At 51.6% G+C, this 14,192-nt stretch overlaps 1 protein-coding gene across 2 annotated transcripts in view; it reads right to left on the bottom strand.

Moving 5' to 3' along the window:
- Positions 1–10,092: 10,092 nt before the first annotated feature.
- The window catches only part of SLC16A2 (solute carrier family 16 member 2), a 35,845-nt gene continuing 31,745 nt past the window's right edge, over positions 10,093–14,192 (bottom strand). For both annotated transcript variants that reach the window (XM_037408236.1, XM_037408237.1), the window contains exons 4-6: positions 14,030–14,173; positions 13,277–13,505; positions 10,093–12,122 (exon numbers count right to left, since the gene is read on the bottom strand). In XM_037408236.1, coding sequence (XP_037264133.1) covers positions 11,902–12,122; positions 13,277–13,505; positions 14,030–14,173 — 594 coding nt within the window. In that variant the 3' untranslated portion in view covers positions 10,093–11,901. The remainder of the gene's footprint in view (positions 12,123–13,276; positions 13,506–14,029; positions 14,174–14,192) is intronic.

Raw genomic sequence — 14,192 nt, 5'->3', positions numbered from 1 at the left:
GACTTCATCCCTATGTTTGTTTTCTTTTAATATATTTGAGGTCTTTGTTCTGGCCTGTAAAACTTTATATAACCTTTTTCCTCCCTCTCGGTGCTTAAACCCTGTAACCTTTTACATTGCCCTGCACCTCCCTTTGGAGTCTATTTCCATGGCAGATCCAGACCTTCACAGCAGAATGTGTTTGGCTGCTTTGCTGGTCCTGCTGCTGGGCGGGAGGAGAAAAGTTGTATTTGGCAAACCTGTCCATCCCAGAGCGATGGGGGTTGATGATCTTAAAGGTCTTTTCCAACCTAAATTATTCTATGGTTGTATGGGTGCAGCAATAACCATGCATTTGGGGGCTTCTCACCTCCGAGAGGGCTCTTCTGGCCGCTCCTCAGTGGGATCGAGTGGTTGGAAAGATGCAGGGAGAAGAGCAAAGGCTCTCTGCTGCTCGCTCACCCTTCCCAGCTGTTTCAAGTGTGATTGAACCTGTTTCAGGGCTTTTAATATAATGAATCTGAACTCAGCTCTGTTGTGGCTCCCTAAACCGTTACAATAAAGTTACATAGGGAAAACTGAAGCCATTTTTTAGTCTTAAACTGGAGGGGCATTGTCTCTGACGTTAATGAGATGCTGATGCTGCATGCTCCAACTGTTCCCCTGAATAAATCCCCTGTTAAGCCAAGCATGTGAAAATCCAGGCGTCAAGTCCCCTCAGCAATGATTACTTCAGAAAATAGGAGTCATCCCGTATTTGCGGAGGGTTTCTTGAATTTTGGCACCCTACGCCAGCAGGGTCTCGGATTTTCATGGAAAAAGCTTATAAGGCAGCATCCCTGTGCCAGTGCGGTGGGAGCGGGATGGGGGCTGTGGTGGGTTCCTGGTGGCTCCGGCAGAGCGATGCCTCGTGCAGTGCCAGGAGCAGAGCCAGCCAGGCTCCTGGGTACTAGCAGCAATGATTTTTTATTTTTTTTTTTTGTACTGCTTTGATTTCTTGGAATGGACTTGCAGAATGTGATTTCTCCAGGCTGAAAGTTTGAGGCCGGTGCTGCTTTGCTCTGGAGCGGTGGCTCTGCTTGCTGGGCTGGGTCCCGTATGAAATGCCACGAAGCACAAAGTGCCTGGCTTAGTTTCTTGGCTTTAATACCCGCTCTAGTCTTTCCTTCCACAGCACTGAAACGGCCCTGACGACACCGCCCCAGACCGAAACCCCACGTTTTGCCCTGCATCTGCAAAGCCAGACCTTGCCCGCGGGCTGGCTGGTGGTTTTGCTGCTGCCGGAGGGCATGATGGGTGTGAAAGCTCTTGAAACGAAGCTATTTCAGGAGCCCACAGGGTTCATCTCCTGACCCCAGAGCAGGGATCTCTGCCAAGGTATGAAGGCAGGTGGGACTGCTGCGTGCCTGCCCTGAGCATCACTCGCTGCCAGCCAAGGCGGGGGGGGGGGGGGGGGGGGGCAGCGCCAGGCAGGTGAAAGGCAGGAAAATGTGCAGTGGAAGTAGTTTAATCTCTGTAGGTGCTGCTGACTTCTAAATAAACTAAATAAATCCTAAATAAATTGGAGAATGACTCGGGCTTTGCTACTGGCACCTTTGGGGTGGTCTTGTTTTAATTTGTAAAGATAAATCTAAATAAACTGAAATCCTTGTGTGGAGGGGGGGACGCTGCGAACTGTTGGCTGGCATCTGGGCAGTGCTGCTGGTGCTGCTGGTGCTGCTGGGCCAATCTGCCCCGTGTGTGCGGCGTGGCCAGGAGGGAAAGACAAGTGCTGGGAAATGATGGAAAGGGATGAAGGACAGAGGAAGGAAAGGAAAAGAGGTGAATTAAACTGAAGGAAAACTAAGGAAGGGTAAAAAAAGAGAAGGCTTTTGAACTGTGCTTGTCTCAGTGGGACTGGTAAAAACATCAGCACAGGTGGAAGAAGAATACTGGTGGGAGCAAAAGCACAGGACCCTGGGGGTCTGGTTGTGAGGATGCAGAGCGGGTCCAGGAGAGCCCTGGGGACCACGGTCCAGGGCCCTGGGGGGCGAGCGGGTGGCTCACAGGTGCTGATGGAGGCGATGCTGTGTTGGCCACGTATGCCGGGGCTGAACAATTCTCCAGATGAGATGACAACAGATTTATAACCATAAAATCCCAATCCTGGGCGGAAGAGGTGCAAGGCAGAACAATAGCTGGAGCCTGCGAGGGCGGCGGGGGACACAGGCACAGGGCCCCGCTCGTACCCCACCCCGCAGCCCTGGGAGGAGCTGTTTACACAACCCTGCCGAAAAAGCCCACGAACACTGCTTGTGTTTCCAGTGTGGGATCGACTGGGGCTGCAGGTGATTGGGAGAGACTTGTTTAGTGCAGCTCTTGTGCCAAAAAAAAAAAAAAAAAAAAAAAAAGAGCATTAAAAAAGCATACCCCCAAGCCTCGGCCAGGATAAAGCATGCACGAGCAAGCGGGTCCAAAAGCAATTAGCGCTTCTTGCAGCCCAACGGGTTTCTCCGTTCCCGCACCGTCGGGTGGGCTCGGGCTGCCTCCCACCGCAGGGATGCTGCATGGTCAGTGTCGGTGGCACCACAGGGAACCTGGGCTCTCCCCTCCCTCCCAGCCACACAGCTCTACTGCTCTCTTTTCCCCCTCTCCCCTGTGCTGTATTTGCCTTAGATCTAAGCATATGTATCATTTCCTCCCTTGCTTTGCCCTGCTGCCAGTATTAAAGCGGTTTCCCATATTGCAATAAAAAAAGCCCCCACAATCCAGCCCGAAGGAAAGGAGCACATCCTGAGCTCACCCCAGCGCTCAGCCCCCCACTGCACCCTGCGTGGGCTCCTTCCCCCTTGGGTGACACATCCCAGCCCCCACACCCCACGCTCAGGGCACAGGGTCCCATGACGCCCCAGCCCGGTGCCCCCCGCAGCTGCCTGAGCCACAGCCCCCCCAGCAGCCCTGCCAAGCCTGGGTGCAGCTGAACAGCCCTGGGAAGGGATCTTTTCCCAATTATTGCTTTAATTAATGGCAGCAAAGCAATGGCTCTAGGAAAACTTTGCATTTGGAGATGGTGAAGAAAAAAAGCTGCCACTCATCCGTGCGTCCTTCAAGTCCTTCAAAGGAAATTGCAGATGGGGTTTGTTGACTGGTTGGTGTTTTTTTTTAAGGATTATAGTGCTTAAGTCCTGCAAAAAGAAAACAGATGGAGAAGAAGACAATTTAAAAAACAAGCCCAGCCCAGAGCCGTGGGGAGAGGAGCGGCAGAGCGGCTGGGCACAGCATGCACCCGTGGCCTCCAAGCGCCCGGTAACCCTTGCAGGCGGTCAGCCTCACCCAACGCACACATATGTATGTGTGTGTAGATATATAAATTAAAAAAATGACTAAATTCAACTATAGATATCATATATGTCATTCATATATACATATCTAAAACCATATTCAATTTATAACTTCCAAACTAATATAAAACGTTGACATGTGGTTCATATTTAATATATAAAGCATGAATTTTGCATTTTGTAAGTGCAAATGTAAACATATATAATCAGCTTGTTTTAATCCATAGTATTTCAATTTTAATGTATGACTATATATAGAAATACTTAACTATTGCGTTACAGTAATGAAAACCTCATTATTTTTTGTTGTTGTTGTTGGGTTTGGTCTTTTCTAGTTTACAGCCTTTCTATTCAAAAAACTCAGGGTTTTTCTCTGATCCAAAATCCTTTTTTTTTTTTTCCCCTCACTTTTTCAGCTTTCCGTGTATTCGGGCTGGATCCAGCAGCCTGGCAGAGGGCGGCTGCTGCTCCGTGCCCCAGGCTCAGCCAGCAGCAGGGCTGAGCGGGGATTCCCAGCGGGCATATGCACAAACACACCTATGGAGAGAGATATAGATGTACGGATTTATTTATGTGGAGATGGGCCACGGTGAGCTGATGCTCCTGGGGGTGCTGGGAGCAGCCAGGCAGGGGCTTCCCCCCCACTGCCTCTCGGGTGCCCCCGTGGGCGTGCAGCCCCCTTTTATCACACCCTCCCAAGTCCCCTCCCAAGTTTGCAGCCATCCCAAGAAGATTGTTGTAATACCAGGCGAGCATTGCTTTTTCTGTTACCTGTAAATGAAGGGCTGTGCAGCCCCAGGTGTCTGCACGGTGCTTTCTGCTCTCGGCATGGGGCTGCAGCGTTGCCGCTCCTGCTCTGTCCCTGCACGCACCGCACGAAGTCCTCCAGAGGAAACCCTTGCTGTAGCCTCATTCCCTTTGAATCTCTATTTACCATCTCTTATCTCCTGGTGGGTTTTTGTTGTTTTTTGTTTTTTTTTTAAATACTATTTGTAGTAAATATCCTCAACTTGAAAAAGGGTTGAGATGCACATTAGAGAAAAAAAAAGCCCGAGCTATATAAAACTAATGCATATGTCAGCTTTCATCTAATGTCAATTAAAGCGTGGAGCATAAACAAATCATTAATATAAAGCCCTTGGTAAAAGCCTTGTTTTCAGTGTCTCACAGCCACCATAACCTCACTTACAAATAATCATCCCTGTTCTCTCCCGCCCTCAACCCCCCCATAACTGCTCTTATTGACAAAAAGAGATTAGCTCTCCCGTGACCAGCACTAATACCCGGAAGGCCTCACCGTGCCCCCAAACTGCTGCCAAAAGGAAGAAATAATACTAACAATAATAAGTTTACAAAACCCACCCAGCCCTGGTGCTGTCCCTGTGTGAAAGCCCCTGTGGGGCAGAGACGCCGGTGAGCCACAGCCCCCCCGAAGATGCCGGCTGATAAAAGCCAGCCCCAAAGCTGTGCCCAGGGGAGCGGAAAGGAAACCTGTCCAGGTCGCTGGGGGCTCACCCCGACCGCTGACACCACTTTGGTCACCAGCATGCTCTCAGGGGTTTCTTTCTTTATGATTTTCAGTTTTCAATGTCTTGAGTGGGACAAGGACCACCCTCTACCTCCTCTCACCCTTCTGCATGGCATCAGAAAGCTCTTCCCCCCAGTCAGGCACCAGGACCTCGGCAAAGTCTTTCCTCAAGGTATATGAAAGACTTGATACAAATAATTCCCACGTTAAACTGCCACTTCTCTGGCCCCTTTTCCTTCGACACCCTGGGCAGGCACCCAGCAGAGGGTTGGCAGCAGCCGGGAAGCTGCCGGGGGGCCAGTGCCCACAACGCACCACGGGGAGAGGAAACCTGGTGAGACACAGCACCAACCTCTTTTCTTTTTAAACTGGTTTTATTCTACACAATTTTTTTAAACAACATTCATAAAACATTAATTACAAAAATGTGCTAATATGGGGTAGGTTTTTGTTTTTGTATACCAACAATCAGAAATTCACATTTTGAAAGGATAGTCATACTTTTAAGACACACATTCAAATACTTTACTTCCAGATACAAAATTTTAAGGGAATATAAATCGCTTACAAGGAGCAGATGTCAAAAAAAAAAAAAATAAAAGGAATAATTTTAGACTTCAGGGTCTGACTTTTGCATCGAATTGAGTGGCTGCTGGCTCTGCTGGTCTGCCCAGGGCGCCCAGCAGCCCCGGGCACTTCACAGGACCCAGTGCGGAGCCATGCACAGCTCCTGCTGAGTCAGAGCTGGGAGCACAGGGAAAAAACCAAAAATGGGGTTGCAAAGCTACTGATGGTGCTTGCAGCCTTCTGCTGAGTCTTTCTAGTAGGTACAGACACCACGAGGGTGAGCATCACCAGCACATCGGCAGGGCAAAGCAATGCGTCCTGCCCTGGAAACCCGTGGGCAGGATTTTTTCCATCGGTGCTGGAGCTGATGCCGCCCAGGACAGCCCCGGACAGCAGCAGGGCTGGGGAAAGGCACGGCATCGGGATCCACTGACCGGCATCGGGATCCACTGACTGGGGGGTGATGGCAGCAGGCTTGGAGGTCTTGCTTTAAAAAAAGCCGTCTCCTGGGTTACCCGAAACGGCCAGCATTCAAGCCTCCACCTCGGTGCTCTTATGTGGAATCAGCTCCAAAATCCACCCATCCGAAAGCAAATATTTGGCTTCGTCCTGCTGGATTTCAGGGCAGGGGAGGGAGCACGGGGTAATTTCCTAATTGCCCTCAGCCTCCCCAGAAAAGTCCTGTCTCTGGCTTGAACAGGTTCAAATGGCTGAAATGGGATATGCTGGGAAAGTTCAGGCCTCGAGAAGTCGTGTTCTTTCCCAAAATGATTTGAATGGAACCCAAGTGCATTCAGGCAATCTGGCCATCACCAGCTAGAAGCAGAGCATCAAGGCTACACAAAAACCTGCTCCAGTAAACAACTTGTATTACACGCCACAATTAAAAATGTACAAAAAAGAAGAAAAAAAAAAAGCTTCATTCCTTAGTAAAATAGACACTAAGTCTTGCCTCTAATGCTACAGTTAAGAGCTACACTTGCCTTGCCAGTTGGAGGTGGACGCAGGGTGAGTGTTGGGAAGTATGTTACAAAAAAAGGAGAAACTTTAGAGGTACAAAACCTCCTTCCAAAGCCATGTTTTGCAGAAAATGGGAGGGACTGTGTCTTTCCTCTCCTGCCTTGCCCCTGCCGGGAGCGGGGACCCCAGCCCCGCTCCTGCGGTCGGCGGTGCTGGTGTTCTGCCACCACGGTGGCAGGGCTGTGGTGGGAGAGGAGATGCAGAGCCGCTCGCAGCGTCCGTCCTTGGTGGGAGCACTAAGGGCATTGCAACATCTGCAAAAATAAAACAGCAAAACACCCACAAAAGGGGTTGTGCAGGATAAGCCCGCCAAAGCCCAGCAATAACCTCGCTGTCACCAGGACTAAAGTCTGCAGAGCTGCTGTGCCAAGCTGATACAGCGCCCGGAGCGATGCTCGCCCCTTGGCCATGGGGAAGGTCACCCCTGCAGCCACCCCCAGGGCTCAGCTGCAAAGCCCACTCAGAGCTGCGCAGGGATGGCAGCTCCATCCATCCCCACGGCTGCTTTCCTTCCAAGGGCTCTCGAAAAGAAAGGGAACAGCTTTATTCCGTTGCTTGCTGGTGGAGCCCCTCTACAGCGCCAGCTCCATTCCCACCCGGCATTACACAGAGAACATTGGAGGAGTATTTCAGGAGCACTGGTCAGTCACATCCTTCTCCCCACAAGTTACAAGGGCAGCTGAGATTTAAGCAAAAGCACCCAAAAGAGCTGCCCGAGTGCAGGTTTTTGCGGCAGAAAGGCAGCAGCTCCGGCAGCGGGAGGGGGCTGCCCCACTTGCCTTGGCAAAGGAGCTGGGGCTTTCAAAGTCATTCCAGTTGTCTGCTTCCAGCTGGATAAGGAGAAGCAAACTGCCAGCACGAAAATTATTGAAGCTAAAATAAACAAGGTAACCCCCAAAACAAAACTGTTGGGGACAGAGGCATGTGAAAGCTGGTAACAGTTTGCAGTGAAGGATGGAGGGATGGCAAGGGTCTCGGTTCGGTCTGTCCCCCTCTGCATCCAGAGGATTTGGGCCAAGTTCACTTTTATTCAGGTTGTTACTCTGAGGATGGCGTGGCCACCTATAGATGCAGATGTCAGCCAGGGTTAAGATCCACCCTAAGCCTCCTGAGATGCTGAACCAGAATGATCTAAGCAAGCGTAGATGTGATCCTCAGCACCAAATCAGACTGCCCAGAGCAAATCGCTCTTAGCACCAACGTACCAACGCCAAAAGAGACCCTCTATTGCCGTGTAAAATGTCCCTGTGGCACTGTCATGCATGGGAGAGCAGGAATGTCCTTGCCCAGCTGCAGGCCACCTCCCTGTCCTGGCTCCTCTGGCCCAGGCAGCTCAGCCTGGAGGGTTACAGAGCTCCTTGACTGCCAGCGCAGCCAAACTGGCAGCCCCAGACTACCACCGTGGTGGGAGGCAGAGCCAAAATGTCTTGAAACTGGGGGTCCCCAAATCCCACGGTACCGCACCACACCTGCAGAAGCCCTCAAGCTTTGATGGCAATTAGGTTGTGGCCTTCCCACGGCTTCCACAGCGGGGAAATGTTGGGAAACGTTCCATGAGTGCCCGGAATTTGTTGAATTTAAGCTATGCGACTTCGAAGCGTGCACTGCCCTGGCTGCAGGACCTCAGGGCAGGGCACGCTGCAATGAAGCAGCTCCCGCAGATTGTTCCAGCTTGGTTTCACAACTCACAAAAGCTCTAAGCCATGAATCATGGCACTTCCCGGGCAGCTCCCGCAGCTGCTGCTCTGCTAGCCTTCCTGTCACTGGGACAACCGCCCCCCCAGCTCGGCTGGGCTGTCCCGCTCCATCCCACAGCCAGAGCGAGAGGAGTTAAACCCAGCGCCTCACTCTGCAGCAGGGAAAAAAAAAAAAAAAAAAAAAAGAAAAAGAAAAAAGAAGAAAAGACAACAACTTGGTTTTGGACACCCTCAAGCTAAAGATCTAGAGAGGCAGCCCCAGCCAAGCCCCAAGCAGGGCGCTGCTGGGACACGTCCCCTGCTTGCTGTACACTTACATAAGGCTACGCGCACGCCTGCAGCTCTCCAAACACCCCGGGCATGGGGCAAAGCTGGGCCCTCCCCAACCCCTTCCACCCCCTTCCCACCCGAGGGACTCAACCCACTCCAGTGCCCTCGCTGGCTCCCAAAACTGGCCAAGCCTGGAGTGTCAGGCTCCACCTTCCCCTGCCGGAGCAAGGGAGCAGGGCAGGAATCACAGCCCAGCACTTGCAGCAGAGGGAGAATTTTTGGGTTTTTAATTAGAAATCTGAGTAAAAGGTAGTTTTTGCCATTAACGCTGCCCCCTGCTCAGCCCTTGCCTGCCCAGAGGAGGACATGGATGTGCTGGGCCAGGAGGAGCGAACCCTGATGGGAAGAAGCAGGAGGGGCTTGGGGATGAAGCTTTTTTTCACAACAGGTAGGGACCTATGTGGTGTCATAGCACCAGACTACAACAGGCTAAAAGCATGTTTTGGAGACCAGTGCAAGTTCTCCCTGTTTATAGATCACCACAATCCCACCTCCCACATGCCATGCCACAAGTCTGCAAAAATTCTTGCAAGCTGCCTGATACTCAAGGGACAAACCACACACAGATCAGCAGCATTTAGCTGACAAACAACCCCCAAAATACTCCTCTTCATGTTGACAGACTGCTCCAACCTTTGCCCTTCCTGTTCCCATCTGTGTTTGCAGATGAGGTGAACCTTTCATTGCTGTTGCTCAAACACGCCTTCCCCCCAGCAGGATCTGCCCTCGTCTTGACCAAGGGCAGGATCTCAACCAGACAAAAGATGCTGAGAGTGGGTTGGGGAGGCTGGTACCAGACATTGGATCAGGATAGGATGAAGGATGGATTCCTTCAACCAAACTCGGGTGGCCCTGAATGCACCTCGTCACTCGAAATCTCCTAGACAGTTGATAATAAAAGCTGAGGGCAAAGACCAAAACTCAGGGGGGACAGATGTGGGCACCACCATCCCCCCTGGGAAGAGCACTGGCTCCTGGCTGGCACAGAGCTGGGCTGATGCCACTGCAGCATTAAATATCCATTGCACTGGATGCAGGCTCCTCCCAGGGCAAAGACCTCTGCAGGCAGGTGCAGCATTTAAGGCAAGTGGAAATCTGTAGAAATTTGGGATTAGAACCAAAAATTGCCTAATGAGCCAGAGAGGTTTTACCGCAACGAAGTCTTGTGCAAAGCTGGGTGCAGTCATCAGAGGGCTCTGCCATGCAGCCACTCGCTCAGGCCAGACATGGATTTGAGGCAGCTCTGCTGGTCCTCTTGCTGCTCTGAAGAAGCTACTTCTTGAATTTAAATCCCTCATAATCTCTCCTTCGGGGGACATTAAGGTCAAAAACATGATTTAAAGAACCCCCGATGTAATAAAAGCCCCAAAACTCACAAAAGAAGTTACGAAGCAATACATTTCTTCCCTTCAGCTGTCAGGTGACTTTGAAGATGCCTCACTGCCAACACTCCCACCTGAAAAGCGTCACTTTAATGCCCTGCCCTAGGCTAAGCCTGGCAGATCCCACCGCAGCTGGAGCCAGGGCTCTGTGGTTCGGCTCCCCACAATGTATGGGTGTATGCATGCCCTAAACCGAGCGCCGGGGCAGCAGAGCCGTAGCAGATGATGCAATACGGCCAACGAAGGGTAATAACAGTCACAGGAAAGTGTATCGAAGAAAGAGATGACGGGACATCTCATTTTATAGTCATAAACAGACACGTCACAACACACCAGTTAAACTTCTGGCTCATACGGGGACAGAAGGGCCACAAGACCACAAGACCTTACAATGCATTAGCCAACACAGATTACAAACAGGGCCAGAGGGGCATGCAGGATCCTGAGCCTATTTACAACGGTCCCGCTGCTGCCCGCGGGAGGGGGCCGCCACTGAAACCAAGTTTCCACAGCAAAGATTTGTCTCGGTGTTACAAACCCCCACACTTGCCTGGGGACCAAGGGATGATTCCCATGGCACACGTCCCTCTTTAGGCTACTCATTTTTTAATGGTAGGTGAATTAAAAATGAAAACCCAATGAAAGATGGTTTTGCAGCCAGGATGAATGTGAGCTTTGTTTCTTGCTCTCTCCTGGGTTGTTACTCCCAGGAAAAGGTACCCCGGTCCCAGCCGGCACCTCGTTCGGGGACCCACCGGGGCAGGAGGACTTCCCTTGCTCTGTGCCATGCTCATTAGCGATGCCACGCTCATTAGCCTGGAGATGATTAATTTCTACACAAGGCTGAGCTCTGCCTTCACTCTGTGTGGTGGGTACCCACGGGCTGGGTGATTTTCTTGAGCTCTTTCCCCCCAGGCATGGCACTGACCCTGCACAGCAACGCACAAGCTACAAGTTAAACACTGCCGGGGCTTTTAAACCTTCTGGAAACGCTGGGCTTCCCCCGCCAATACTGACTCGTGGTTATTGCTGCATAATACACAACTGGCCCCGCAAAAGAGCGGTGACACCCTGTGCCCTGAGCCAGCTGCATCCCTGCACCTGCGGGTGCCCCTACGCCCAGCAGCGAAGCCACTGCCCAGCACGGAGAGAACGATGCCACGTGGGGCTCTGTCCCAGCGCTGCGTGCCCTGATGCCTCCCAAACGCCCGACTCATCGGCTTGGCCACGGTTTTCACCTTGCAGAGCCAGCCGCTGTGGGCTGCGCTGGGAGCTGCCCCTCTCCTTTGTACCTCAGGAGCCCAATCGCTAGTTGCTGGATGAAAAAACGGAGGCAGCAAGTGGCCAAGGGACCTGCTGGTCTTGTCCAGGCATTTTTAAGGCATGTTTTGCAGAAGGATGCTCCCACGTGGCTCCGTCTGATGAGGGTGGCAGCCCCCGAGCTGGATGAGCTCCCCATCGTCCCAGCTGCAGCTCCCTGGGTGTGTGGGAGAGCAGCAGAAAAAGAGGAGAGAAGATTAAAGCGGGACTCGCCGACCATTTATTTGGTTTGTGCATCGGACTAAAGCAGTGTTTCCTCCTTCAGAGCTGCTGGCTCCCAAACAGCCTCTGGTGCTGGACGGGAAGGTGGCTGCCTGGCTTGGACATGACACCGGAGGAGAAGGACCGACAGCTGCAAGGTGCAACAAGCTCCACCTGCTTCAGAAAGGCATTAATTAGCTGTAAACCTCTGTCGTGATGTATAGAAAACTGGGGAGAGGAGCAGGAGATCGATCAAGTTTCAATCCTGGTGAGAGTTCTCCTTAGAAAAATGGGTTAGAGGAAAAAAAAAAGGTGGCTTTGAAATCAAAACTGTCCTGAAAAAGAGCGTTTCTGCTAGTTAAAAGCCTTTAACTAGAAGAACTTTTTGTTGTTTGTTTTTTTCCTTTACAAACATAGTGCATCTGCGATCATTGAGAATCATGGTCCATCTAGAAAAGGGCCTGTGCTTGGGCTATGGAGAGGCTGCTGGTGGCGACAGTGTGGCGAGCGGCGTCACATGTGTGCTTCGGAGGCGTCACACGTGTGCTTGGGAGGCGTCACATGTGTGCCTCGGAGGCAGGGCAGCCGGGCAGCAGCTCCCCATTCACCACTGCCTCCGAGACCAGCATCTTGTCTTTGCCAGAATCCAGGCGCTGCTTCTTCAGCATCCTCTGATGGACCAGCGGGACAACGGAGAGCACCAAGCCACCGATGATGGGGGGGACTCCGGCAAAATAAAAGGCCGCGTCGTAATTCCCAAAATAATCATTGAGGTATCCTGAAAGAGAACAACAGTGGTTATAGACATGTCAGTCTGACTTGTCTGCTCCCTTAAGTGAGAGCTGCAACTTGCTTCAACCACCAGAATTGCGGAGATTTGGGTTTTTAAAACAATCTTTTTTTTCCATGGCATTCCTTGGAGTTTTAATGCCCTGGATTGAAGGATGTGAACAGCCAACATGGTGTAGCGAAGAAGCTGAGAAGGAAAGCCTCAGCCATGCTCCGTGTTTAACCAGAGCAGGACACAACCAGACCCAGCTCAAACAACCCCACATGCAGGCTGAGACAGTGTTAAACAACCAGACATTTTGGGTGGCTTTTCCTAGCGCCTTCCCGGCCAGGAGGCAATAGGAAAAGCAGGCAGGGGCTGTTCCTCTGCGGATTGCCTCCACCTGGAAGCCCCACTTTGTTTACAGGTACGTTATCGGCATGGGGATGTCGGCTGAGAAATACATGCTGCCAGTTCCAAACTAACCGATCCCTTAAAAACCAATGAGGTTCTGCACTTGTTAGCTCGGCAAGTTCTGACACAGACAGGCATCCCTGGAGAATAACACATCGCCATTTATTGGCACTGGAAAATCCCTCTGAGTTCTCTGCTGCGCAGACGTTTGCCTGAGGATTACGGCCAGGGAACGAGCCCCTTCAGCCAGCCCCGTGCCCAGCAAACCCTCGCAGTGAGACGTTTGCAAGCCCCACGTTCCTTCCCAAGGGCGTCAAACTGAATTTTGCTGCCAGAAGCAGAAAGATCAGAGGTGCTTATACAGCTTTAGCTTATTCAACAGTCCAGGGGCTGAACTCGCCGATTGGCAATTAGTCCCCAGATATCTAAAAGGACTTCTAGAAAACTGGTATCTGCCAATTTTTAGCTCGGCTTCAAACAGAATTCAGTTAATGTGATCTTGGGTTGCTCTCACTGTTCCCCTGCTGGTCATCTTTCATCAGCCTGAAGAAAGGCCCTGAAATGCTACAGGACGTAGTATGGACTGATGCTACCTCTGTACTTGAAACCCCCACGTGACATGATAAGCCATAAAATTCAAAACTGTATGTCTGGTCTCATGCCAAATTACCACCATGGGTGAAAGCCTCTACAAGCATCTGCTCCCTCCCAACAGCTGGCTCCAGGTCCGGCACGGCGGTGCTACCAACCTGCTATCGGCGTACCCGCGGTCATGGGCACAGCCATCAGCCCCATGAGGTACCCTATGGCCTGGGATGCCTGCATGGGCCCCACCAGCTCGAAGGCAATGGGGGCCATGATGGTGGTGAAGAAGCCATCACAAAGGCCGAGGAAGAGGCAGATGACAATGACGCCCTCAAACCCTTGGCACTGGGGGATCATCATGCACAGGATGCCCAACAGCATGAAGGATGCAACCTGGGGAGACAAAAGTGGGCATGTCAGCGGGGTGCAGGATGAGTGGGGATGTGCAGCAGGAATTGTCTCATGAAGATGACGCTGAACAAGTCACTGACATTGCCCCCTCCTCTGGACCCAGCAATGCCATCCATCCTCTGCTCTTGTCTCGGAGAGGCCCTTCAAAATAACCTTTTAAGAAGCTTTAGGAAGGATTAGCTGCTGGATTAGCTGCTAGATTTCAGCAGTTTGTTTTTCAAAAACCACAAGAAGGTGAGAGGGTGTCCAGCAGTTTGGGAGGAGTTGGGACCACAGAGCTGGATTGCTGAACGAACACTGAGACCTCAGGTCAAGTGAGTAACGAGATCTCTGTAACCCTTCTACAATAAATTGTCTTCGCTAACAGCAGACAAGGGTGTGAGGTAATGGTCAGTAAAGGATTTGTGATCTGTGGTTGCCAGTTATTAAGCAGAGTGTGGACACTGATTTAGGGGTGCTGTCCCCTCACCCGCCAGCAGCTACGCGGTGGGTTGGACACAACATACCTGCAGGTAAATCTTCTTCAGCCCGGGAATGCAGTCACCAATGCGGCCTGAAACCAAGCGCCCCAGCCCTGACATGGCCCCGAGGCAAACCAGGAGGATCCAGTCCTTCTTGGTTTCTTGAAATCGCTTCTCCACGTATTTCACCTAGGATGGAGGGAAGGAC

Source organism: Falco rusticolus, chromosome 14 (genome assembly GCF_015220075.1).
Source record: "Falco rusticolus isolate bFalRus1 chromosome 14, bFalRus1.pri, whole genome shotgun sequence".
Lineage (NCBI taxonomy): Eukaryota > Metazoa > Chordata > Aves > Falconiformes > Falconidae > Falco > Falco rusticolus.
The sequence above is the reverse complement of the archived record's forward strand: the minus strand, read 5'-3'. Positions and strand labels throughout refer to the sequence as shown.